The sequence below is a fragment of the Mirounga angustirostris genome, unplaced genomic scaffold (genome assembly GCF_029215605.1).
Source record: "Mirounga angustirostris isolate CCGP_5_RB_7025 unplaced genomic scaffold, mMirAng1.0.hap1 SCAF_11, whole genome shotgun sequence".
NCBI lineage: Eukaryota > Metazoa > Chordata > Mammalia > Carnivora > Phocidae > Mirounga > Mirounga angustirostris.
In genome coordinates, this window is record NW_026991719.1 from 52,492,109 (window position 1) to 52,517,586 (window position 25,478).

Here is a 25,478-nt window from a genome sequence, read left to right on the forward strand (position 1 = left end):
TTTCTTTTCTCCCATGGGTTCATTTATCTCTTCCTCCACATTTAAAAAATCCTATGATATCAGAGCTGGAATTGACCACTGACACCTTTCAGTCCTATTCCATCATCAAATGGAGAGATGGAGGCCTAGAGAGGTAAAATAAGTGATAATACAGATAACAAAATAATGCAGCTCATTAGTGGCAGACCTGAGACTCAAACTCAGCATACCTTGATGCCCAGCCCCTTCATTTCAGAGTCACAAAACATTGTCAAACCATCTCCTTGATTCCCATAAGCCCATATGTCCTTTTTAAGGGCATCATATTTAATTTCTCCTACGAACACTGTCAGAGTTCAAAGAGAAAAGGAAGCTCAAGGAACTGTGGGAGCTCAGGGCAGGGTAACAAAATTCAGTTTGGGAAAGTGGCTACAGTCAGGGAGGACCTCTCAGATAAGGTGAGCTGAGACTAAAAGAAAATTACTAGTTTTTCAGGTAAATGGCGGCGGAGGAGGAAGGGGGAAGCCAGCAGGGGGAAGGCAGTTTAGGTAATGGGAATGGCATGCCCAATAGCCCAAAGGAGTCAGAAAATATGTTTTTTTGTTTTGTTTTGTTTTGTTTTTAAGATTTTATTTATTTGACAGAGAGAGATAGACAGTGAGAGAGGGAACACAAGAAGGGGGAGTGGGAGAGGGAGAAGCAGGCTTCCCGCGGAGCAGGGAGCCTGATGCGGGGCTCGATCCCAGGATGCTGGGATCATGACCTGAGCTGAAGGCAGATGCTTAACGACTGAGCCACCCAGGAGCCCCTCCAGAAAATATGGTTTTTCAGTCCACTCCCATTGTTGTATGACTGGAGAGCAGGGTGATGGCTAGCTGGACAAATGAGGCTAGTCATATATGCCTTGCTAAGGAGTTTGGACTTTAGTTTGTAGGTGTCAATACCACAGGTTTTTAAGCTTGGGTCAGATATTTAACTCTCTTGAACCACTTGTAGCTCCAGGGCAAATAGAGAGGCATTAACAAAAACAATGTGAAAGTTATCCTGAATCTCAGAACAAGACTAACACTTTCCTGGCCCAAGCTGCCAGTAATGGAACTGAGGCTTAGACCTGACTGATTCATTTCTGTGATACTGGGCTGGGAGGAGACTCAGCTCCTGTGTGGAGGTTCAGCCTCACCCTCTCCTGTGTGGGCTGAACCAGGAAGAATCTGGGCCTATGCTAGCAGACCTTCAGGTTGTCCCTGGTTGCTCTAGGGCAAGAGGCCCAGAGCTCCTGGTCCCTCTACCCTTGGCAGCTACTGCCCTCTGGCAATGTGTCCCCCAGGATCTTTGCTCTGGTCCTTGTTCTCATCTGCATTGGAGGAGTTTTCCCTATCTGTCTTCTGGGCTTCATGTAATGACCCTTCCTACTTTCAGGTCACCATAGCATGGGGTTCTCTCTTTCTCCTCTACAGAGTTTATCTAAAGCATTTTCATTTAGCTGACAGTCTAACGGGGAAGGCAGACAATAGTAATTAGAGGAGAGTGGGAGAGTTTGGTATCCAAAGCACAGTGGGAGCACAGAGAAGGAAGGGAGTTTTTGTGGGCAGTGGAGCAGCTTCCCAGAGAAAATGACATTTGGCTTTGGTTATCAAGGGTGAGTAAGAGCTGGTCAAGTGGAGAAGGATTATAAAACTGAGGGAATAGTAGGCTCAAAGGAACAGAGCTTTGAGCCTACCTGAGGATGATTAGGTGTGGTTCCAACAGAGAGGGAATGCATGGTAGAATGAGGGAGAGTAGGTAATGGGGGAGGAAATGCTGAGATGAGACAGCTCTACTACTCCTAGGCATCTCCACCTGGTGGTTTTTGGGTAACTTAAACTCACCATGCCCCAAAACTTCTTTTCCTTGCCCCACAAACTGGTCCTTTTGTAGGACTTTTAATCACCGAGTCTTAGCAATTCTACCTCTTTAATCTCTCTCTAATTTATCCTCTTCTCTCAATTCCTATTACTACCACCTTAGTCAGAACTGAAGAGTACTGTCTTTTCTTTTCCTATAATGAAAATTTTGTAACTCATTACATCTCCCTTTCCATATAGACTCCAGGATTCTCAGAGCCAAATTCACAGCTCAACTGTGTGAGCCCTAGAGGCTTCCATATCTGTGCTTTATTCTTACTAATTTCTCCTTTTCTCTCACCGTCATCAACAGGGTTCCTCAATTTTGACTTCCTGATTCTGACATCTGTCATTTTTATTTAAAATTTTTGTTTATTTATTTGTATAATTTTATTGCGTTTCTGTGGTAAGTTGCCTCAGATCATTTGTGGAATGAGTTCAGAGATGGATAAATTGAGAGATGGTTGGACCACAAGAGATAAAATGTTCAGATCCTCGTTATTTTTGCCTAAACTATTACAATGGCTTCCAAACTGAGTTCTATATCCCACCCTCTATCACATCTCCTCTAACTGGTCTTCCTCTGTTCAGCAGTGTTATCCTTTCTAAAAGCAAAACCTGGTCAAGTCACTCCCCTGTTTTGAAAACATCAGCAGTTTCTCATTGTCCTGAGAATGACATTAAAGACCCTTAGTATGAGGTGCAAGGCCCTTTGCAAACTTACTACCTCTCATTTATTTATACTTATTGAGTACCAACTATACTATATGCCAAACACTGTGTCAGGCACTGGCATTCAATAGTGATAAAAAAATAGACACTGTTCCTGCTCTCACAGAACTTATAGTCTACTTGGGGAGATAGATATTACTCAACTCAAGATGCAAACAAATGTTTACTTACAAATTACGGTTAAGTTATCTGGAGGAAGACTGGCTAGTTTTCTGAGGACACATGGCAGGGAGCATTACTAAGTTTTAGGAAGTTCTGTAAGAAGTAACATTTTATCTAAGGAAGGATTGGGTTGGTGCTAACTAGGTAAACTGTGGGAGTGGAGAAGCATGTAACCCCTGCAGAATAAATAGCATGAAAAGATCTTTGTAGGGGTGGATTAGAGGAAGAATGATACATTTTAGAAACAGAAAGAAGGCCAGTGTGGCTGGGATCCAAATAGCAACAGGGAGTGTTGGTTGAGAAGTTAAACAGGTAGGCAGGAGCCAGACCACAAAGAGCTTTTAAAGACAATGACAAAGATTCTGTTCTTCATCATAAGAGCAAAGAGAAGAATCCATTGAAGGCTTTTAAGCTGGAGATGACATGATCAGATTTTCATATTGAAAAGAGTCCTCTGAATGCTTTGTGGAGAATACATGGGAGGAGAGCCAGAAAGGATGTGGAGAGATCAGTTAGGAACCTGCTGCAGCTATCCATTCAACTTGGCTGGGACCAGGATAGCAACAGTGGAGATGCAAAGAAGTGGGCAGATTTGAAAACTAGTTAGGAGGCCCATTGATAAGACTTGGCAATGGACTCAAATGGCAGAGGATAACGAAGAAGGAGACATTAAGGATGACTCTTAGGTTTCTGAAGGAGAACAGGTTCAATAGGGAAGATTGGAAGGGGTTTTGAAAATGTTAAATTGGAGGCATATGTGAGGTGGAACCTCTTTGTCATATGACCTAGTGCTCTGGTTTCATCCAGATCCAACTTGTAGATCTCTAAGCTTCTGTGATTTCTTTTGCTTCCTTGACTTTGTAGATTCTGTTCCTTCTATTTGATGCAACACTATCCTTACTCTCCCCCTCCATTCCCACTTTCCAGGTGGAATGAGTAGCTCAAGGAAAGTCTGTGTGACTTTGTAGTGTGTGTGTGTGTGTGTGTGTGTGTGTGTGTGTGTGAATATAGAATGAGTGAGAGTAGTAGTTAAAAGTGTGGGTCCTGTGTAAGAGCATCTGGGCTCATATCCTGTCATCATCAGGTGCAATGACCTTGAGCAAGTTACTTAATCTCTCTCAGCTTCAACTTCCTCAACTATAACATGGAGATAATAATACTCATGCTTTGAGGCTGTGAGGATTAAATGAGATAATAATTCATATCAAGTAATTAGGTGCTTGACACATAATAAGCACTCAATAAAAATTGACTGTAGTTACTGTGTTGAGTGTTTGTTGGGGGTAGAGTAGGGAACAGATGTGAACAATAAAGATACCAGCCTGACTAGAGACATCCAGCTGCATTTAAAAAGAGAGATGAAGCTGGAAATGAAAGGTAGGGCTTGGATGTGGATGGGGAGAGAGTGCCAAAGATTGCTGTCCATAAGTCATCAAGTGAGCACTCAAACCTAGGCCAATATGCCAAATTATGTGACCTTTCTACTCAACTTAGTGTTGACTTTCACCAGGAGAAAAATGGAGAAAAAATAGTTGCTAAAAGGCAGGGTGTATCACTTGAGCAAGGAGAAGGTGGAATGCTCAAGATGTAGTCTAAAGGAAGAGAGAAGATAGGTCCAGTGTATGAGAGATTATGTATAAGGGAGTGGTGATTCTAATTCTAGCTTATACTCACTAGCTTGTGTGGCCTTGGGGGGGGGGCTCATACCTTCTCTGAGGAATCTCTACCTTTCAAAAGAAAGGAATAAATGAAATAATAAGACATAATGTGTGAAAAAACAGACCATCACCACCACTGCAAATAACATATGAGCAAGCTCCTACCATTGCACATGGCACATAGCAGGTGCTCCAGAAAAAGTTCTTGGTTGAAAATTAGCATCTGTATATATGAAAGAATGAAAAAGAACATCTGTCATTATAGCCTAATGGAGAGTGTAATAGTTTTCTATGATTACTGTAATAAATCACTACAAATTTAGTGGCTTAAAGCAACAATAATTTATTTTCTTACAATTCTGGAGGTCAGAAGTCTAAAATGGGTGAGCAGGGCTGCATTCCTCAGGGGAAAATCCATTTCCTTGCCTTTCCAGTTTCTTGAGACTTCCTGCATTCCTTGGCTGTGGATAATCTCCATCTCAAGGTCAGCTGATTAGCAACCTTAATTCCATCTGCAATCTTGATTCCTCTTTGTTATGTAATATAACACATCTATAGGTCTGGGGATTAGGATGTGGACATCTCTGGTAGAACCATTATTCTGTTATTCTGCCTACTGTAAGAAGGTAGATATTAAAGAAGTAAATATATAGATAAAATACATTATTGCAAACTATAGTTAATGCTGTGAAGAAGACAAATCTCTGAGATTGAAAATAAAGGTTTGGGGCACCTGGGTGGCTAAGATGGTTAGGCGTCTGCCTTTGGCTCAGGTCATGATCCCGGAGTCCTGGGATGGAGCCCCGCATTGGGCTCCCTGCTCAGTGGGAAGTCTGCTTCTCCCTTTCCCTCTGCTGTTCCCCCTGCTTGTGCTCTCTCTCTCTCTGTCAAAAATAAATAAAATCTTTAAAAAAAAAAAGAAAATAAAGGTTTTTGTTGTTGTTGTTGTTGTTGTTGTTGTTTTCTGGAAGGAGAGTATAGGGCATTCTGTTTTAGAAAGAATGGTTAAGGAAAGGAGTTATATTTAAGCTGAGACCTAAAGGAAGGGGAAGAGCCAGCCATGCAAATATCCAGAGGAAGAGTGTCCCAGGAAGAGTGTACCAGTCAGAAGGAACAGCATCTGCAGAGACCCTAAAGTAGAAAAAGTATGACACTGAACAGGAAGTAGAAGTATCCCATGTCCAGCCTTGCATAGGGAGTGGGAGAACTCAGGTAGGAGCAGAACACTTCGTAGAAGTAAAGGAGATGATAAATGAATAAATGTAATCAGGTAAAGTGATTTCATTACCTCCATCTCCATTTTCCATATAATCTATGAGGCCAGAGCCTTTAGGGATGAGAAGCAGTCCCCTTAGACCAACTGGCAACCCCATTACCCCTGGGGTATACTGTGCTTATCCAGCTCCCTAGAAAATGTAAATGACTGGACTGTGGAGCACCAGAGGGCCAGTACACCTGCAGCTCTAGTACACAGCCAGTCAGTGTGTGGATCCAGACAGAGGCCTTTGCCCAGGAAGCCAGGATGATCTCATCTCTATGACAAGCACCATCATTCAGGAAAGCCTGGAGCTGTGCAAGTTTCTGGGAGATGAGAAGAAAATGCAAGCCATAACCTTTGACATTAGGAGATTTTGTTGCGGATCTGGAACTCATGTTGCAAGAGGAGCAAGACCTCCCCAGTTTCCAGATCAGTTGCTGGACAACAGAAGCCCACATTTTTCCTGGGTCTCAGATCCTTCCCTGAGCCATGGTAGATACCCCATCTGGGTTTGCTCTTAGCAGAGAGACCCAACGGCCAGCCTCTGTATTTCTTTTTCTTCCCTGAGAATCATTCAGCTTCTGTTTTTAGAATATGTCTCCAAAACAATAGAACAATAGGACCTTTTATTTTTTTTAACTAACTTGCTTGATCCTTATTGTTCTTGAGTCTGAAGACCCAGCAGAAGAACACTAGCCTGGCAATCATGAGAGCTAGGTTTTTCCCTGAGCAAGTTCATTTGCTTCTCTTGGCCTTAGTTTCCTTACACACAAAATGGGACATGTAGTCTAAATGATGGATAAAGGTGTGATAGTCTAGGATTCTGATCTCTGTTTTCATCCTTTCACAAGTTGGGGTTAGACAATGATGAAAGACTAGGCTAGCTCTAAGATTCAGTGTTTCTTTGAGTTAAACACAGGGCTCTCCCTTTGGGCTCTCTTTCTTCTCCTAAACATTCTGACACAGAAAAATTAGCTGGATATCTTTGAGCCCAGTCATCTGGCAGCACATTGAGGTTTTGTTGGTCTGAGCCTCTAATCCCAAAGCCTTGGAGAAGAGGAGGCTGAGGGGGTTGGGTAGTGATATGTGTGTGAGAGGAAGTGGAGAACAGCTCCTCCTCTTCCCCTGAGGCATTACACCTGCCAGCAACATATCCTCTGGAGCCCCTGGGGAGGTCCAGGAACACATGATGTAGTTGGTTCTGGAGGACACGTCAAACTTGGTGGAGGGCCCTGCATTTTCCTCACCGAGACATATCTGCATATGGGCTCTCATCTGCATGTACACACATGCCTGGGTTGAACATAAGCAAAGTGCTTTTGAGGGGATGGGAAGAAGAGGAAATGCTCTCAAAACATATTTTGAGACCTTTATTTATCAGATAAAAGAATGTTAGATTGTTTTCTGGTCTGAGACTAGGGGTTAAGGAATGAGAAAAAGTGTTTCTGAGGTGAATCTACTTATCAGCAACCTGAAAATGCAAATTAGGCCCATCAACATACATATACCCAAAAGGACACATAAACATACAAGTATAGGAGGCACCTGGGTGGCGCAGTCGTTAAGCGTCTGCCTTTGGCTCAGGTCATGATCCTAGGGTCCTGGGATAGAGTCCCATGTCGGGCTCCCTATTCAGCGGGAAGCCTGCTTCTCCCTCTCCTTGTTTGTGTTCCCTCTCTCGCTGTGTCTCTCTCTGTCAAATAAATAAAATCTTTAAAAAAACAAAACATACAAGTATAGGAATGTATAGACAATACACATATGACCAAACAGGCACATCTAAACCCAGGAGCACCTGGAACCTACGTTTCCACCCACATAGCTATGATCATCCTTTTTCCTGGTTTGTCCTTTATGGTTTGCAAAAATGCTTCTCATGTTCAACCTTATATATCCTTTTGACAACAATCCTGGGAGGTATCTGTTATTGTTACCTCAGTTTTTACAGATGAGGAAACTGAGGCTTAGGGTTAATCAATTGATTTGCATAAATTTTTTTGACCAGTAAATGACAAAACAGAGGCTAAAAACAAATCTTCTGGTTCCAAATTCAATGTTCTTTATATTATTTTATGCTGCATTCTAAGTGACACTTTCTTTCTCTCTCTCATGCATATACAAAAATAATATAATAATGCAGCTATCTAGCTGCATATATATATATATGTATATATGTATATACACACACATACACACACCCACACACATGAATCAACCATATACAACTCTAGCCATTAGCAGAAGGTACTGAGCAGTGCTCTTTTGGAGGCCTCAGTAACTGGGGAGGAGTCTGCTCAAAACTTTGAGGCATCCTCCCTCTGTTCCTTGTCCATTTACCTGTGCTTTTTCAGAGCATTGAAAATAGTTTCAATTGACCTTGCTAATATGAAGCCTTTGATTTTCATACCTCAACACTAGGATGTGAGGAGTGGTAGAAAGAACACATTATTTCCATAATGTTTCTTGTCTGTCCCTTGCATGAGGCTGGGAGCTCTGTGAGAGCAGTGACTTCTCTATGTCTATATCCCTGGAGCCTAGTGCAGTGTGTTGTGTATAGTAAGCATACACACACATTTTCTGAATGAATAAAATGAATGGCTGGATGAATAATAAAGTCAAATGGCTTAATTTGAAGTTCTTACTTGTAATGTGATCGTGGCCAAGTGACCTCAATTTTTTGAGCCTCAGTTACCTTATCTGTCAAATAAGGATTGATACCTATTCTGTCTAATTAAGATGTTCTTAGGAGTAAATGAGATAATGATTTGAAAGTGGCTTTGTTTTCACCTGAGGGTTTTTAACATATTGGTTTTATAGATTCTTAGAGTATAGGAATCTCTTCTTCAACCTCCCAGAGCGTGGGCTCCTCGAATCTTTGCTCACACATCTCCAATTATGACTTCAGTACTTTTTGTGGTGGGGGGCAAAGGGAGAGGGAGAGGGAAAGAGAGAATCTTAAGCAGGTTCCATGCCCAGCACAGAGCCCTATGTGGGGCTCGATCTCATAACCCTGAGATCATGACCTGAGCCAAAATCAAGAGTCGGACACAACTGACTGAGCCACCCAGGCACCCCATGACTTCAGTACTTAGTCACTGACTCTCCAGTTTTAGACAGATATGATAAGAACTTTCTTCCTTGCATCTCATTATAGCTTTCTCCCAGCTTTGTCCTTTGGGGCCACCATTCTGAAGTCCAAACACATAGACAATATCCCCGTGAATCTTTTCAAAGTCAAACCAATTCAGATCCTCCAGCTGTTTCTCATGCATCCTGGGTCCCAGGCCCTCCCCAACTAGCTCACTCTCCTATGGATATACCCCAATGTGTGTGTCTCCCCTTAAAGTGGGGGGACCACAGTAGCATACAGTTCTTCAAATGGGGTCTGACTAGGGAAGAAGAGGACAGAACTGCCTTTTCCTCCTGGACCTTAGTCTTCTAGGTTTCAATTAAGTCTCCTGGAAACCACAGCTTACTGCTAACATCTATGAAATTTATTATCAAGTAAAACCTCAGAGGTCTTTTCAATTATTTTATTTTATTTCATTTTATTTTATTTTTATTTCATTTTCTTTTATTTACAGTGTTATATTAGTTTCAGGTGTATAATATAGTGATTCAACAATTCCATACATTGGTTTAGTCACATCTTCTCCATCTTTTCCTCATGATGTCGACTTTTTGGACTCCAGCACAAACATTACATTTGTTCTAATTTTAGGTTTTACCATTATTTGGGCCTGTCACAATCTTTTTGGATCCTAACTTTATTGCCTAACCTATCTACATTCTCTCCTAGATTCGTCTTTTTATTCTCTTTTGTGTTCTTCCCCTTTCTCTTCCTCTTTTTCCTCCTCCTATTCATGTTTCTTTTTTTTTTTTTTTTACCATTTTATATAATTACAAAAGTAATTCAGGCTCACTGAAAAAATGAAATAATATAGAAATATATACATTAAGAAGTAAAAATTTTCTCTTTACTCTCCTCTCTAATCCCAGTCGCCTTTCTGGAGAGAGCAACTGGTATGATTTGCTGTGCATATTTCCCCTTTTTTGAGGATTTACATATGTATAAGAATATGGACATTTTAATTCGTAAATAGTATCATATTATTCATATAGTTCTGTAACTTCACAGTCATAGTAGTTCTTTTACCGGTAGTTAATGGTTTTTTTTTTTTTAATTTTTTTTGGTAGTTAATGGTTTTAAAAGGCTGAAGAGCATCCTGCTGAATGGATATACCATGATGTATATTGTATATAATTTGTCCCCTAGTGATGGATATTTAGTCTGTTTCCCTTAATTATTATAGTATCACAGTGAATGTTCTTGTGAATTTCTCTTTGTGAACAGCAGAGTGTTTCCCTAAGGTAGACTGGCAGCAGAGCTGGCACACACACACACACACCCCACACACACAAAAGGGGAGAGAGAGAGAGAGGGAGAGAGAGGGTTGTAAGTGGAGGGAGGAGTAATGAGACAAGAATAGGAGTCTCTGTTCTATTAGTTTTTTCTCCTAACAGGAGAACTTAAGTCAGTGTAAGGGGAAATTTGGGCCATTAGAGAATTTGGACATAATACAACTTGATAGGCCTGCAGGGCTAGACATGAGAATGGTGGATCCCTCTCTTCCCCTGGCCTAGCTGAGCAATTTGTCCTGAGCTCCAAAGATACGCCTGGAAGTGTGTTGGGCTCCTGCATGGAACACAAAATGTGATCCCTTTCCAGGAGCAATTATAGCCCAGCCTGAATGGAGGAAAAGGAAAAAAAAAAAAAACAGCAGTTGACAAGACAAAGCAAGATGTGGGAGGGAAGCCAGATGAGCCCTGTGGACCTTGGGCACTACAGGAGCTGGGGAGAGGCAGAGTACAAGGAGGGCAGGAGAGATCAAGGGAAGGCTTTGTGCAGAGACAAGAGTGAGCACAGTATACTGTGTACATGTAGTGGGAGTAGCCTGGCTCCAGGGGAAGGGCTGTGTTGGGGAGCTGTGGGAGGAAGAGAAGGCTGCAAAGATTAAGTGTGTGCGTTGGGCAGAGGAGGTCATCTGACGACTCTAAGCACAAATGATGGCTACATTTCTGATGATCACCATGGTGCATATGTGGAGGATGGCCATGTGGAAGATGGCCTGGATGGGACAGCCTGGAAGCAGAGAGACCAGGAGCCGTTGAGGGTTGATGTAGGACACTGACAGTGGAGATGAGGGGGAGAGAAGCTGTGAAAGACAGAGAGCAGGGCTTGGTGACTGGATGGTAGGGGTCAGGCAGAGATGAGTTAAAGATGATGACAGTAGGCACACAAAGGACAGCACCAACAGCAAAACTAGCAATGAACACAGAGCCAATAGGAAGGAGAGCTCCCAGAGGAAGAGGGTGTACACCCTTTGCAGAGCCTCATATAAAACCAGGCATCTGGTCACTGCTAGAGGCATGGGTGGAGTGGACCAATAGTTTCCTTCTAGGTGTATTGAGTTGTGGACTGAACTGTGAGTCATTCATGGAGGTTGCCATATGCTCAGCAGGCTGTCTGGCCACATATGGTCTCTGGTCACCGGGGGTAGGGCTGGGGGCTAGTGACTCTATTGGGATACCCCTTCTGCAGGGCTAATTTCATATTCCAAGGGGACACTGGCTCAAATTGAATTGATATTGGCTGGCTGAGGGAAGCTCTTGAAAAGTTTCCAAGCTTTTTGGAGGAAAAGCCAGAGAGAAGCTCATCCCTCTCATTGTGGTCCATTAGTATGATTAATAATAAATATTCCCAAGCACTTGATATTGGCAAGATGCTGTATCACCACTGTTTATTATTACCCGCCCCCCCTGCTATCTCAAGCTGTCTAGTGTGACCACTGAACTGTAGGGGTGATACGAATCTTAAAATACATCTCTCTCCTTGGGTTTGTCTGGTCACAGGTCAGGTTGTGGAAAGAATGTGGACTTTGGACTCAACAAAACTTAGGCCCAAATCCCTGTCCTACCATCAACAAACTGTAACTTTTGGATAAGTCACTTAATTCCTCAAAGCTCCAACTCCTCATTTCTACCTCTAAAGTTTCTTGCTAGATATTGAAATGTCCTCCTCACTGCTCAGCACACAATAAGTGCCTCATTAAAGTTATCTTCTCCCTTTCACCCAAACCCTAGCTTTTGCTTCCAAGAAGTGGGTAGAAGACTGAGGATGCTTAAAAACAATATTTCTCTACTGTTCAAGTATACTGTACTCATAGCCATATTATACAAGGAGGACCTATTTTCTTTGGGGAGATAGCAGTATATTTTTTTACTTATTCTCTTGTTTCTGTAAAGGATACAGCTAGCCTAGTGCTTGGGATACTGACCCAGAGGAAGGAAGAGAGAGAAAGGCCTTAGAGTGTGTGGCCTCAGAGTAATGTTTGCTCTCTGGGGCGCCTGGGTGGTTCAGTTGGTTAAGCAACTGCCTTTGGCTCAGGTCATGATCCTGGGGTCCCGGGATCGAGTCCCACATCGGGCTCCCTGCTCCCCAGGGAGTCTGCTTCTCCCTCTGACCCTCCTTCCTCTCATGCTCTCTGTCTCTCATTCTCTCTCTCTCTCAAATAAATAAATAAAATTTAAAAAAAAAGAGTAATGTTTGCTCTCATCTCTGCCAAATTTCTCTTTTATGAACGGGGGAGGGGCACCTGGGTGGCTTAGTTGGTTAAGCGTAGGATTCTTGATCTCAGCTTAGGTTTTGATCTCAGGGTGGTGAGCTTAAGCCCCACGCTGGGCTCCATGCTGGGTGTGGAGCCTACTTGAAAGCAACAGAAAGAAAAAGAATGAAGAAAGAAAGAAAGAAAGAAAGAAAGAAAGAAAGAAAGAAAGAAAGAAAGAAAGAAAGAAAGAAAGAAAGAAGGAAGGAAAGAAAGAGAAATGAAAGAAAGAAAGAAAGAAAGAAAGAAAGAAAGAAAGAAAGAAAGGAAGGAAGGAAGAAAGAAAAGAAGGAAGAAAGAAAGGAAGAAAGAAAGGAAGGAAAAGAAAAAAGTGGGTAGGGGAGAAGAGCAACTTCAGAGGCTTAGTTAATTCCTTCCCTAATTATCAGCCAAGAGCAATTGTGCTTAGTGAAGCAGAAAAGATCTAATTTAGATGTAAAGAAGGACTTTCCAACAGTGATGAAAATGAAAAGCAGCCCTCAGAAAGTTCTAAGTGATGGGATCTTTCAACTGTTACCATCCAATAAATGGGAAGGCAAGGGTGCTTCTTTATCCAGAGTATCTCTGGGTTTCAGTACTGCTCCCTATCCAGTTCCTCTCTGGTATAGTCTCTCCCGCATTATTGTGTCCTCTGAAGGAGAAATACCATTTAGAATGTAGAAGCTTCTTTATTGCAGTGAGTTTAGATCCTAGGTGTGGGAGGTGATTACAAGTCCAATCTCATTTCTCTCTTGAGTTTGGCATAGGCTTTCACATACATCTACATTATGCAGTTCCTGCTCTCAATTTCCTTGACTTTGATATCCAGACTTGCTGCTGCTCCAGAATAGCTCCAGTCCCCCAGGAATCCTGAGCTTTTCCACCTGGACCCCATGTCTTGCCCTAAAGCCCAGATCTTTTGCATCTCTTATCCCCTTATACAGATGCCTCCAGCTTCCTTGGACTCCAGCTCTAGAATTTTTCTGTACCACCTCTGCTCATAACTGGCCCTCACCTACCTTTACTGCTTGAAAAATACTTGCTTACTCCTCCTTGAACCTTCTGAATTCAGATTTTCTGAATATCCATCTTTATACCTTTTACTTCCCTCACCCAGAGTAGCTAATATATGTTAGCCCTTATTCACATGTCTTCTCTCTACAAACAGTGGCAAAAACGTCACCATATCTAAACCTAAGTGTGGGGATTACTCTGACCACAGGAATATTGAGCTAACTCTCATTTCACATGGGATTATGGTAGGAAGTGGGGTGGGGGGAGATCAGAAGTTCTGGCCATATAGGTATAAAGTGTTTTACAAAGAAGTAAGAAACAAAGATGTGTTTCTCTGGCCATCTTGAAGAACAAGAGAGCACCTCAGCTGCTTCTACTTTGCTCTGGAGATGGGGGGATAACTAAGATGGGGCCCTCCTAGCTAGAGGGTTTTAAATGTAACCTTCAAGCAATGTCTAGCTGCTTAACCATAATCACCATAACCAGCTTCTGTCTTGTGAAGTTGGAGGGAGGACTGCTTCCCTTGTTCTTGGTTTCAAAATTTCTTGCTTATATTATCGCAAGAATATATGCTTATATATGTCTTCTCTACTATCCCTGAATCCATTCTTTACACTTATTGCCTGATCTTGGGTAAGTTCTTTCCTCTTTCTGATCCTCAGTTTCCTCAACCTGAATGGAGGCTGGACTAAACAGTTTCTGATAGTCTATGCTTTCCTCTTATTTCCCACCCTTCTCCTCCCCAAAGGGCAAACCCTATCCTTCTCTCTTGGTCCCTCTTTCCATCAACTTCCTTAACTTCCCCACCCTTGGATCTCCCTTTTCCTATTTGGACTCCTGTGCCCCTTTTCCCTTTTAATAGTATGTTCAGCTGCTTGACACTCCCTAACCAGCTCTCTCTTGTGTGTTACAGGGAATGTTGACATGGGACATGGGGAATGACACACAGGGGATTTCCATTTTCCAGAAAGGATAATGAAAGGTGGAGTCTCCAATCCACTTCCCTTCCCCCTTTAAGCACTTAGCCTAATCTGAGGCCCTTGTGGGCTTTAATAAATGAGGGAATCAGTGAGTTCCTTGAACTTCTGGGAGTAAAGGGCCATTGTAGTATCAAGGAATGTGATTGGCTGCTCTTGCTATCCCTGCTGCTGAGGCTTTCTTGGGAGTGTTGCTCTTCCTTGGAGTGTCAACTGCTCAACTTAAGAAAATAGTTTGGGCAGGAAACGTTTTTTTTCAATTCTGTAATACATACAGAGTTTTATTTTTAATTCCAGTATAGTTAAAATACAGTGTTATATTACTTTCAGATGTACAATATAGTGATTCAGTAATTCCATACATCACCCAGGGCTCATCACAACAAGTGCACTCCTTAATCCCCATCACCTATTTCACCCATCCTCCCCTCCCTATCTCCCCTCTGGTAACCATCAGTTTGTTCTCTATAGCTAAGTGTTGTTTCTTGGTTTGTTTCTTTCTCTCTCTCTATCTCTTTTTACTTTGCTTGCTTTTTTGTTTGTTTGTTTCTTAAATTCCACATATGAGTAAAATCATATGATATTTATCTTTCTCTGGCTGATTTATTTTACTTAACATTACACTCTCTAGCTCTATCCATGTCATTGCAAATGGTGAGATTTCATTCCTTTTTATGGCTGAATGATATTCCATTGTGTATCTATACCACATCTTCTTTAACCATTCATCTGTCGATGGACACTTAGTCTGCTTCCATAATGTGGCTACTGTAAATAATGTTGCTATAAACATAGAGGTGCATGTATCCCTTTGAATTAGTGATTTTGTATTTTTTGGGTAAAAATACACAGAAGTATGATTACTGGATCATAGGGTAGTTCTATGTTGAACTTTTTGAGGAACTTCCATATGTTTTCAACAGTGGTTGCATGTTTGCATTACTACCAACAGTGCAAGAAATTTCCTTTTTCTCCATATCCTTGCCAACACTTGTTGTTTCTTGTGTTGTTGATTTTAGCCATTCTGACATGTGTGGGGTGATATCTCCTTGTAGTTTTGATTTGCATTTCCCTGATGATGAGTTGAGCAGGGAACTTTGTTTATCCTAGCACACATCAATGAATCTTGACAGCACTGAGAGAAACTGAGGCACACTGATTCATGCACGTTGTTGAGTTGGGAAAGTAAAGGAGCAGGGACTAGGACAGCTGATTCCTGAGGGCAAATGCAAGGTCAGTCCTTATGCAACCCTACTAGACTCATCTATTGTTCTAGGGATTCTACTTCCTTTCTCATCCTTTTATAATGTCAGAGAGGGAAAGGACCTTGGAAGCCCAGGAATCCAGTCCTTTGTTATTACAAAAGGGGAAACTCAAGTCCAGAGAGGGGAAGGGACTTCCCAAGGCCACACAGTGGTCACAGAGTGAGTTAATGGCATAGCTACGACTAGAAGCCAAGTGTCCTGACCACCCCTCTCAAGTATCTATTCCACTTCTCCAAGTTGGCTCATCATCCTTGAGGTATGTGGTGCCCTACATTGTAAAAGATACTCAGACCATACCTACACACAGTTGCCTATGGATAGGAGGAAAAAGAACTATGATCAATCATTTTCTTTTTTTTTTTTTTTAAAGATTTTATTTATTTATCTGAGACAGAGAGAATGAGAGAGACAGAGAGCACATGAGAGGGGGGAGGGTCAGAGGGAGAAGCAGGCTCCCTGCCAAGCAGGGAGCCTGATGCGGGACTCGATCCCGGGACTCCAGGATCACGACCTGAGCCAAAGGCAGTCGCTTAACCAACTGAGCCACCCAGGCGCCCTATGATCAATCATTTTCAAAGTAAAATTCAAACTTGGGGGACCTGGGTGACTCAGTCGTTAAGTGTCTGCCTTCGGCTCGGGTCATGATCCCAGGGTCCTGGGATCGACCTCCGCACCGGCATCGGGCTTCCTGCTCCTCGGGAAGCCTGCTTCTCCCTCTCCCGCTCCCCCTGCTTGTGTTCCCTCTCACTGTCTCTCTCTCTGTCAAATAAATAAACAAAATCTGTAAAAATACAAAAAAAGAAAATGAGGATTGAGTAAAAGTGGGGAGGAAATATGTTGGGAAAGGGATATAGACACCTACAGAAGAGAACAAATGACGTGTTGAAAGAGTTCAGGCAGTGTTGCCAAGAGAAGTTTCAGGGGGACATGTGATCTTCAGAGCTCTAAGGAATTATTAGGGACAGTAGGGGATTTGTGTGGCCACAGGGAACAGAGCTGAGAGCCATAGGGGAAGTCACAGAGAAAAGGAGTTCAGCTACACACAAGGACTTTCTGAGAGTCAGAGCTGTCTTGAGAGGGAACAGACAGTTTTGATAGGTAGTTAGCGCCCCATTAGTGGAAACTTGCAGTCAGGGGCTGTAAGCCTCTGCCAGGGTGCCGCCCAGGGCCGGGCCCTGCTTGGGGGGTGGGGCCGGATGGCCTGGATTTGAAGGGGTAGGGGCTGTGAAAGGGGTGGGAAAAACAGTAGGCCTGTGGGGGGGGGGGAGTCCCCCATGGAGCGCCCAGGCCCAGCCTGACCCCCACGTGGCTGGTGTGGCCGGGCTGGGCTGGGCTGGGCTGGGCGGGGCGAGGCCAGCGGCCGGCAAGAAGGCGGGCGCGAGGGCGGGGAGCAGCGCGGAAGCCCAGCCACATAAAGAAGCGGGCGACGCGACAGGGCGGCTCTTTCCTGGGTGGGGTTTGTGAAGTCGTGGCCCGTTAACAGGAAGCCGAGCAGTTGCCCCAACGCTAGAGAGGGACCCAATCCGAACCTCCAGCCCCCAGAGTCCGTGCCGTGTGTACTGTGTGCTCAGTGCTGCCAGACAGCTTCTAGCCGAACTTTATCAACTCTGCCACTTTTGCAGCCACCATGCCTAAGACGGTGAGTACGGGGATGTGCGCTGCCGCCCTGGGGCCTCTAGCTGACTCTGGTAGCCTCTTGCTGATGGCTAGGGGCTTGGCCAGCCATCCGCCCACTCAGAACGCTGCGTCCTCTGCCAAGGCCTGGGTTGGGGAGGGGCGAGATTGGAGTCCTGGTCTGGTGAGCCCCTCGGGTGTGAGTGGGTACGGGGCTAGAAGTGCGAACCGGGCGGGACCGGCCTCTTTCTCAGATTCCAGTTAACTGCGTGTGGGATGAGGCAGGAGGGAAGGTTCCTTGGGGGCGCGAAATCTCCTCTTGCTCCTGACAGGCTATGGGGGCAGGGGAGAGGAACACTTCCTCCAGTTCAGGAATTGGCGCCTTTCCGGGGGCAAGGCTGCCTTGGTCCAGGAGGGGCCATGGGAAGGGAGTATGGAGCTGCAGTGAGCTGATCCTGCACCCCCATTCACCTTTCTCATAGTCTCCCCTGGAGGCTCCAGATGTTTCCCACTAGTAGGGGAGGAAAGAGTTGGTGGAGGAGAGAGTTGTGGAGGGACTCATCAGAGGTTGTTTGCTTCTACCCAGGATCACTAATACTTCACTGGGAGGAGGAGGTCTGCTCTACTTCCTAGGGTAGAATGGTTTCTTCCTCCTCTCCACCGACAGATCCTTGCCCTTGCCTTTGCTTACTGGCTGTCTATCTCCTCCTATCCCCTCCAGACTGTTCTGTGAGGGCCTCACCTTTCTAGAATGGTGGTAGCTTCTAGGATTTGATCTCCACCCCACTGGCTGTTATGAGAACAGAAGCCTCCTGGGAGTGGGGCCTAGGGAGGCCGGATGCCCAGAAGGGAGGGGCATGGGAGGGGTGTGCCTGAATAATGAGTCCCGCTTGCTTTTGTGCAAGTCATACCAAGAGGCTACTGGGGCCCTTCTCTTGTTCAGGAAGGCCTGGTGACTACTCTGGCTTGAGTCCCTAAGGCCAAGCAGCTTGTGCTTCCAGACCCTTCTCCCTGGAGGACTGTTTGAGCCTTGTAGTGCTGAGATAGTGACTAGTAGCCTTGAGAAGGTCTGAGGGTCCCTGGAGGAGAGAAGTGGGGGGTCTGGTTCGTTGGGTGTATGCTGAATTTGGTTGCCACGTTGCTGTATTCCAGCTTTTCTGCCAAGTCATTCTTGCCTTTCCAGAACCCTATTAGAAACACCAAGTTTTCAACAAGTATGTGCTTCTACATTCTCTTTTTTAAATTGGTCATGGTTTTATGACATGGGGTTTTTTCCACACTTGTTCCCCCTCCCCCAACACATATAAAGTCAGAAAGAATCGTTTTGAAAAGAGAAAGAGGGAGAAAAGTTGTCTCTGCCAACACAGAGGATTATAAAGATCCTTCCAGGAGACTCTTTTTGAGTTTATCTCTCTGTGGGTGGTTTTACCTAAATAGATGGGTGGATCTTTGGGAACAGACTTTGCCCCATGATCTCTCTTCACTACTGGCATCTTTCATCCTCAATTCTAAAATATCTCACCTTTAAATGCAACCTGATGGGCCTGGAAATTTTCTCAAAGTTGCCTTAACCATCCCATCTCAGTCAGAAGTGGCAAAGAAGATAGCCTGGTGATCCTTTTCCTAGGCTTGGAGAGAGGCTGGAGAATGAGCTGTTTGAGGTCAGGCCTAGGGTACTGAAGGTACCTGAATATTGAAAGTATTTTTATGCAGATTGACTGAAACTTGAATCAAATTGGAAGGAGAGGGCTGAATTTTGATGGTCTGAAAGCTTTGGAGAATTTTCCATGCTGTTCAGTTCAAGGAATGGTCAACTTTTAGGAGAAACAACTATATCATGCCTATTAAGACCATAGAATCTTGACCTGAAAGGGACCTCTGAGACTGTTTAGTACAACTTTCTTCCTGTCCCCACCCCACTATTTCTCTCTTTTAACTAATGAGGATGTTGGGCTTACAGAAAAGAACATACCTAGGAGCATATGGTGATATAACCAAGATTGGGGCCCAGGCTTTTTGATGCTTATCTCAATGACCCTCTATTCTGACTCAGTGATTAGGTTCTTGAATTTGAGTCCTCTCTCCTGCCCAAAGCAAACTGCCCCCTGTTCTTAGGACTTCCTGGTCCTCAGATAAAAGGAAGTAGATAATTTAGACAAAGTAACATTGGCATTTGGTGGTGTCCAGTGAGAGTTGGGTGTTTCACAAGGTGCCCCCTGTTACTTTTCTCATTCCTCATCCCAATGCTGAAGCATCCAGGGGCATACACTAGTTCACTGCATGGCAGCTAGTAATTTTAATGGAGGAAGAAAATTCCCTATTTTCTGCTCCTTCTTCACTAGTTAGGCTGTTAGGCTATTTCTGGATTATGAAAGATAGGGAAGGGTAGTGGAAAAATAAAATCTGTTCATTCATATGAACTATGTCTACAGTCTGTCCAGAGTTGGTTTCACTTTTACAGCCGATTGTCTCCTTTAGTCATCCCAAACTCCATTAAATCTGTTAAAACATGCTTCTCTGCACCCTCTCCCTGCCAATTCTCGGATTCTGCTTCTAGTTGCCAGTTTCCTAAGTCTGCCAGAATGAAGAAGCTTATTTACTGACATCTACATTTTCTGCTAAGACAGTTGTTAAAAAAAAAAAAAAAAGCTTTCCCCCTCCCTGCCCTCTTTACATTTTTTTAGGTCACAAAGTCTTTGGGATGTTTTGATTCCCTAAAAAGCGATTGTTTTGAATTTCAAGGTTTTCGTGAGTTTTAGGTTTGTTAGAGTTGAAAAGGCTCTTCACAACTGTCAAGTCTAACGCTTCTCATTGTATAGATGGGGAAACTGAGACCCACAGATAAGGAGGGGCTGACCTAAAATGATATATAGCATGTCAGTAGCAAAGCCAGGACTTGAATTTAAGTCTTAGAGTATCAGTCTTGGTAAGATGTTTTCAATTTGCTGGATTTTTAGCCCTAGCTCAATAGGTCAGGGAAAGGTGATCAAATGATTGCTGATGGGACCATCCATGTGAGCAGATGTAGAGTCCACCTCCTTGAAGTATTTGAAGGCTCTGGATCTGCATTCAGCTAAACTTTAACAGGGACTGTGTGGACTGTTTATTCTCCTGCCATTCCTAGCATTGCTTGAGCCACTCGAGTGGCACTAAAATGGTACTTTGTGAAAAGAAGGCAAAATCTCAGTCTTTTAACTCTTGAACCAACTCTGCCTACAGACTTCAGGGCGGGGCAAGGGATTGGGAATGGAGGTTATATGTGAGAGAGGGTGACTCTGGATCCTGCATCTCTCCACCTCTTTATTTCTCCAGTTCATTTGGCTCTTTGTGAAAGTATAGATGATAGAGCAGGAACCATCTTGGGGATTTCCTTTAGGCTGGTCCTTGAATAGCCCTCTGGGCAGAGAGGGGCTGATGGGGCACGAGGACACTTGAAGGCACCAACTATCTATACTTAGTCTCGTAGAGGGGAAAGTTGCTCTGTGAGTGGGAGACAGAGGTGGTATTGACCACTAGTCTGCTAACTTTCCATTCTTCTCTAGCTGCCTGTAACAATAGCTTTGTTTTAAGGGTGTTATTTTTACTTTTTTCTCTTCCTCCTCTCAGGAGACTGCTTTCCTGGATGGTGAAGTGATATTTAGAGGTCATCTGGTCTATCTCCCTGACTCCAAATCCAACTCTATTGCGATGAGATGAGATGACAGCTACATTTATTCTGAACTCTGTTCTACTAGTGTTGCTCGGCAACAGTCTGTCTAGGTTCCTTTGTATCTTTCTGGGAGTCCCCCTCACTGGAATTTCCAGACTCAAGGTCCCCAGAGGGGAGAATATCTGGCTCCCAGCACTACCAGTGTTGGGCCTTTAATGGCTAAAGTTGATGAAAATTGGCATTATTACAAGTTGGGAACAGTGTGTTTCTGATTTTTCAAAGATAGAACTGAGTTTATCATGTACATCTTTCCCAGTCTTTTCTCCCTGCTACCACACCCCACTCTTCTGCCCCAAAACAAAACAAAACAAAAACCAAAGTACAAAGGTGGTCTCCTTTAGGCCAGTCTAGTGGTCAGGTGGAGAGGTGGTCTTGTCATGATTGGCTGGCTTTGCTGTTCATTCCTCCCATTTCATGCCTGAAAGAGCTGAACAACTTTTCAATTCCAAGTTCTGATTTGTGGTATAGGAGCAGTCCCTTGAAGGGTAGCTCAGGACTCCATTGATTTGGAAAGTGGCAAGTAACACTGACCTGAGAATTTTTCTTCTCTTTCTATGTAAGAAGAACATCTTCCTTGTCCTCAATAAAGTGATCCAAATGAAGTAAATATTTAGGCAAGTCCTTTCTTTAGGCTCTCAGTCTCTCCAGTTTGTCATGAGGGTACTATAAAAGTAATAAGTACACTCTAGGGACCTTTCCAACTGATGTCCTTGAAAGCCTTGATGATACAGCTTCAAGCCTCCCATTTCTATGTTTTTTCCTTCAGACATTTTTTCCTCAAAATTTGAGTGCCTTCTATGTACCAGACAGTGTGCTAGGCTTTGCTGGGAATACATAGTTCATCAGCACTTACCAGAATGTACCTTCTTTGTCCCCTTATACCTCTGAAGTACTGTTTTTTCCTGGGTACTGAGTTTGGAATGGAATTTCTAGCTTGGGAGTTGGTTTGTTTCATTAGTAGCTCTAACAGAAACACTGGCATGAGTGTTCTTGGCTGTTTCTTCTTAAGTCTATAGAGGGGAAAGGGCTATGTCTTTCCTTACTGAGGAATAAGAAAGAAATCGATGACACTGTATTGTGAAGGTTGACTGAAGAGCCTCAGACAAACACTGAAAACTGAATGGGTTTCCCTCCCTTTCTTTTCACTGGCTGCCAGTAGCGTATACCTCCTGTAGTTCTACTGAAATGCCAGGAAGCTGCTAGTTATGTTTCAAATGTACTTTTAACCTTGTGAGTGGTAGTTAGACTTTGAGGAGCTGGTGGGCATAAACCAACTTCCCAAGATACCTACCACCAGTGAGCTGAGGTACAACATTTCAAATGCATCTCCACTTAAGATGACTTCAGCCTTAAGCTTCACTTGAGCTGATTGTTCTGGATGGTCTAGGTTTCTCACATGGGTATTTTGAACCACAGAGCAAATGACCTGGCCTTAAACTTTTAGTTCTACCTTTATGTATTAGATGGTGACAGCAAAGGCCAGAAAAGGGAAGTGATATGAGTGAATAGTAATAAGGTTGGGACTAAAACCCAAATTGGCTGGCCCTCAGTGTAGGGGAGGAAATATTTTTTTAAGACTTTTTCATTTATTTTAGAACACGATTTGAGCCGAAATCAAGAGTCAGATGCCCACCTGACTGAGCCACCCAGGCACCCTTAGGGTAGGAACTTTTAAGGTTTGCCTTTTAAATGGCACTTGGTGCAGGGTGCTCAGGGTTTTCCTAGCTCTGTGCTGGGGGTGACTTAACCATAGTGTTATTATGGTCATGGGAAGAGCAAGTCCTTCTGAGTGTGTAGAGCTGACTTCAGAGGTTATATGGTTATGGTTTAGGCTCTGACAGTGCCTTTGGGACTTTTTGTAGCACTTCCCAGGAAGGTAAATGTTTTTTGCTTTGTTTGCAAAGAGTGGTAGAAAACAGATGTGTGTGTTGAAGGGAGGTAAAGAGAGGAGACTAGCCACGTATTCCTGCTTGAGACTGGGCCTCAACTGTCCTAAAAGTTTTTATGGAGTGGAGTTATTTCTTTTATGTATTCATAGCTAGAGGAGTCAGTCAGCTTGTTCAGGATCACATAAAGTTGGAAAGGAGAACTTGGCTTTCCCAATTACTGAGTTAATAATGGTCTCTTACTAACTTACCTGTCTTGGAAGAATGACTCTGTTCACCAAGGGAACACAGACTTCCAGAGAATTGACTCTATGGTGATTACATTAACAATATGGCTGCAGTGGAGTTCCCCTAAATAGCTTCTGCTGTAGCAGGTTTCAGTCAGTGGGTGACTCAGTTTTTCTGGGGCCCCAGAATGACTGTTTCTCTTCCTGCTCGCTCCTCACCCAAATTATTGCTTTCTCCTCGCCTTCTTAAATTTTGAGTTCTGACCTCTCTGTATCTGACTCAGTGCTCCAGCTTGACCTGTTCCTTGAATTAGGAGAACATTATGGTACTTCCATTAGTACCTTGGTGGAAGTATTTTCTTCTGTAGCAGCCATGTGGATTCAGACTGGAGTCTCCCGGACTCAACCCTCACTACTCACCTCTAGGTATTGTAGGCCAAGCCTAGGGCAGGTAGAGAGCCTGCCCCCCAAAAAAAGACCTTTCAGGACTTCATAGAAAGGTAGCATAGAGTAGTGGGGAAAGCACAGACTCTGGAACCAGACTGCTTGGACTCAAATCCCAGCTCTGTGACCAATTAGTTATGTAGCCTTGGGCAAGTTACTTAACTTGTGTGGCTCATTTTCTTTAACTGTAAAGTGAAGATAATAGTAGTACCTATTTCATAGGGTTGTTCTGAGGATTAAATGAGGCAGTTTATGTAAAGTGCTTAGAATTGTGCCTAGCATCTAATAAGTTAGATGCAAATGTTTGTTATTATAATTACTTATGTAACTGAACTATTACATGCCCAACCCTGTGCTAGGTAAGATAAGTAAGAAAGAAGGCAGGCAGTTGCATTCTCACCATTTATTGACTGTTTGTTAGGTACTATTTACTATAAGAGATACAAATAAATGAATGGAGTATACAGTTGCTGCCTTAATAGATCTCCTATTTAATTGGAGATTTAGGGCTAACTCACTTAAAAACACTTTGACAAAAATAAATTTTACATGACATTCTCTGTAGATTTTGAGAAGAAGGAGGCTTAATGGGACATGAACAGGGCTTTGAAGGAAGTGTATACTTGTGAGTGGTGGCTGTTCTGGGTGGGAGAGTGATGTGGTTTTGGTACGTGGACATAAACCCTAGGCCAGTGCTCTCTTGAAAGTGAGTTTGGGCGCTCCTGGGTGGCTTAGTTGGTTAGGTGTCTGCCTTCAGCTCAGGTCATGATCCCAGGGTCCTGGGATCAAGCCCTGAGTTGAGCTCCCTGATCAGTGGGGTGTCTGCTTCTCCCTCTCTCTCCTCCCGCTCATGCTTGTGCTCTCTCTCTCTCTCAAATAAATAAATAAAATCTTAAAAAAAACAAAGAAAGTGAGGGTGCCTGGGTGGCTCAGTTGGTTAGGCGATTGCCTTCGGCTCAGGTCATGGTCCCGGAGTCCTGGGATCGAGTCCCACATCGGGCTCCTGGCTCAGCGGGGAGCCTGCTTCTCCCTCTGACCCTCTCCCCTCTCATGCTGTTTCTCTCTCTCTCTCAAATAAATAAATAAATAAAATCTTTAAAAAAAAAGTGAGTTTGTCTGATATGAGGGAAGCATTGAGGTGTTTCAAGGAGAGCCACAGAGTACATGTAAGCATAGACCAAGTTACTCCTTGGAAGGTCAGTTAGAGCCAATAATTCTGAAGGGGTTTGTTGGGGAAGACTGCACCTTGGGTTTTCTAGAATTGGGTGAATTAACTGAAATAAATTTTATTGTCTTTGTTGCCCATGTAGATATTTTGTGTGGCAGAGTATCAGTCAGGGCCTAATGAGAGAGAAAAGTTGAGATGTGGGCATTTGGTCTCACAAAACAAAGTATAATCTCAAGAAATCCTTTCCTAGACATGTATTTGGGAGGTGACAGGGGTCAGGGCCTAGAAGGGGGAACAATGCATACCTATCAGGCTTGGTCAGCATTTCCTTCCCTCTCTTTAGTACTGAACTCCCTTAAATACCTGGGAAGGGGGGTGCCTGGGTGGCACAGTCAGTTGAGTTTCCGACTCTTGGTTTTGGCTCAGGTTGTGATCTCAGGTTCGTGAGATGGAGCCCCGCGTGGGGATCCATGCTCAGTGCAGAGTCTGCTTGAGATTCTTTTTCCCTCTGCCCCTCCCACTTGTGCTCTCTCTCTCTAAAATAAATAAATAAATCTTAAAAAAAATACCTGGGAAGGATCGAGGCTTTATTTTTCTCCAGTGTAGTGTGTTTGGATAAGGTCCCTCCCTGATTTTGCTGTCTTGGTCTAATCTGCCCCCTACCACTCCCTACCACATCCTCCAACCCCCTGTCCTTTTTCAGAAATCTCAGCCTAAAGATTAGATGAAGTACACCAAGATGTTCTTATCTGTTGTAATCTTTGACTGAGGTTGACTAATCTGTGGTATGGAGTTATAGGACGGGGGTCAAGGTAATAATGTCATCTATTTGAGTGTCATAAGTTAAGTTGTACAAAA

General features: G+C 43.6%; 1 protein-coding gene across 1 annotated transcript in view; it reads left to right on the forward strand.

Moving 5' to 3' along the window:
- Positions 1-16,988: 16,988 nt before the first annotated feature.
- The window catches only part of MSN (moesin), a 64,808-nt gene continuing 56,318 nt past the window's right edge, over positions 16,989-25,478 (forward strand). Inside the window, exon 1 of the mRNA XM_045879102.3 lies at positions 16,989-17,211. Coding sequence (XP_045735058.1) covers positions 17,200-17,211 — 12 coding nt within the window. The 5' untranslated portion in view covers positions 16,989-17,199. The remainder of the gene's footprint in view (positions 17,212-25,478) is intronic.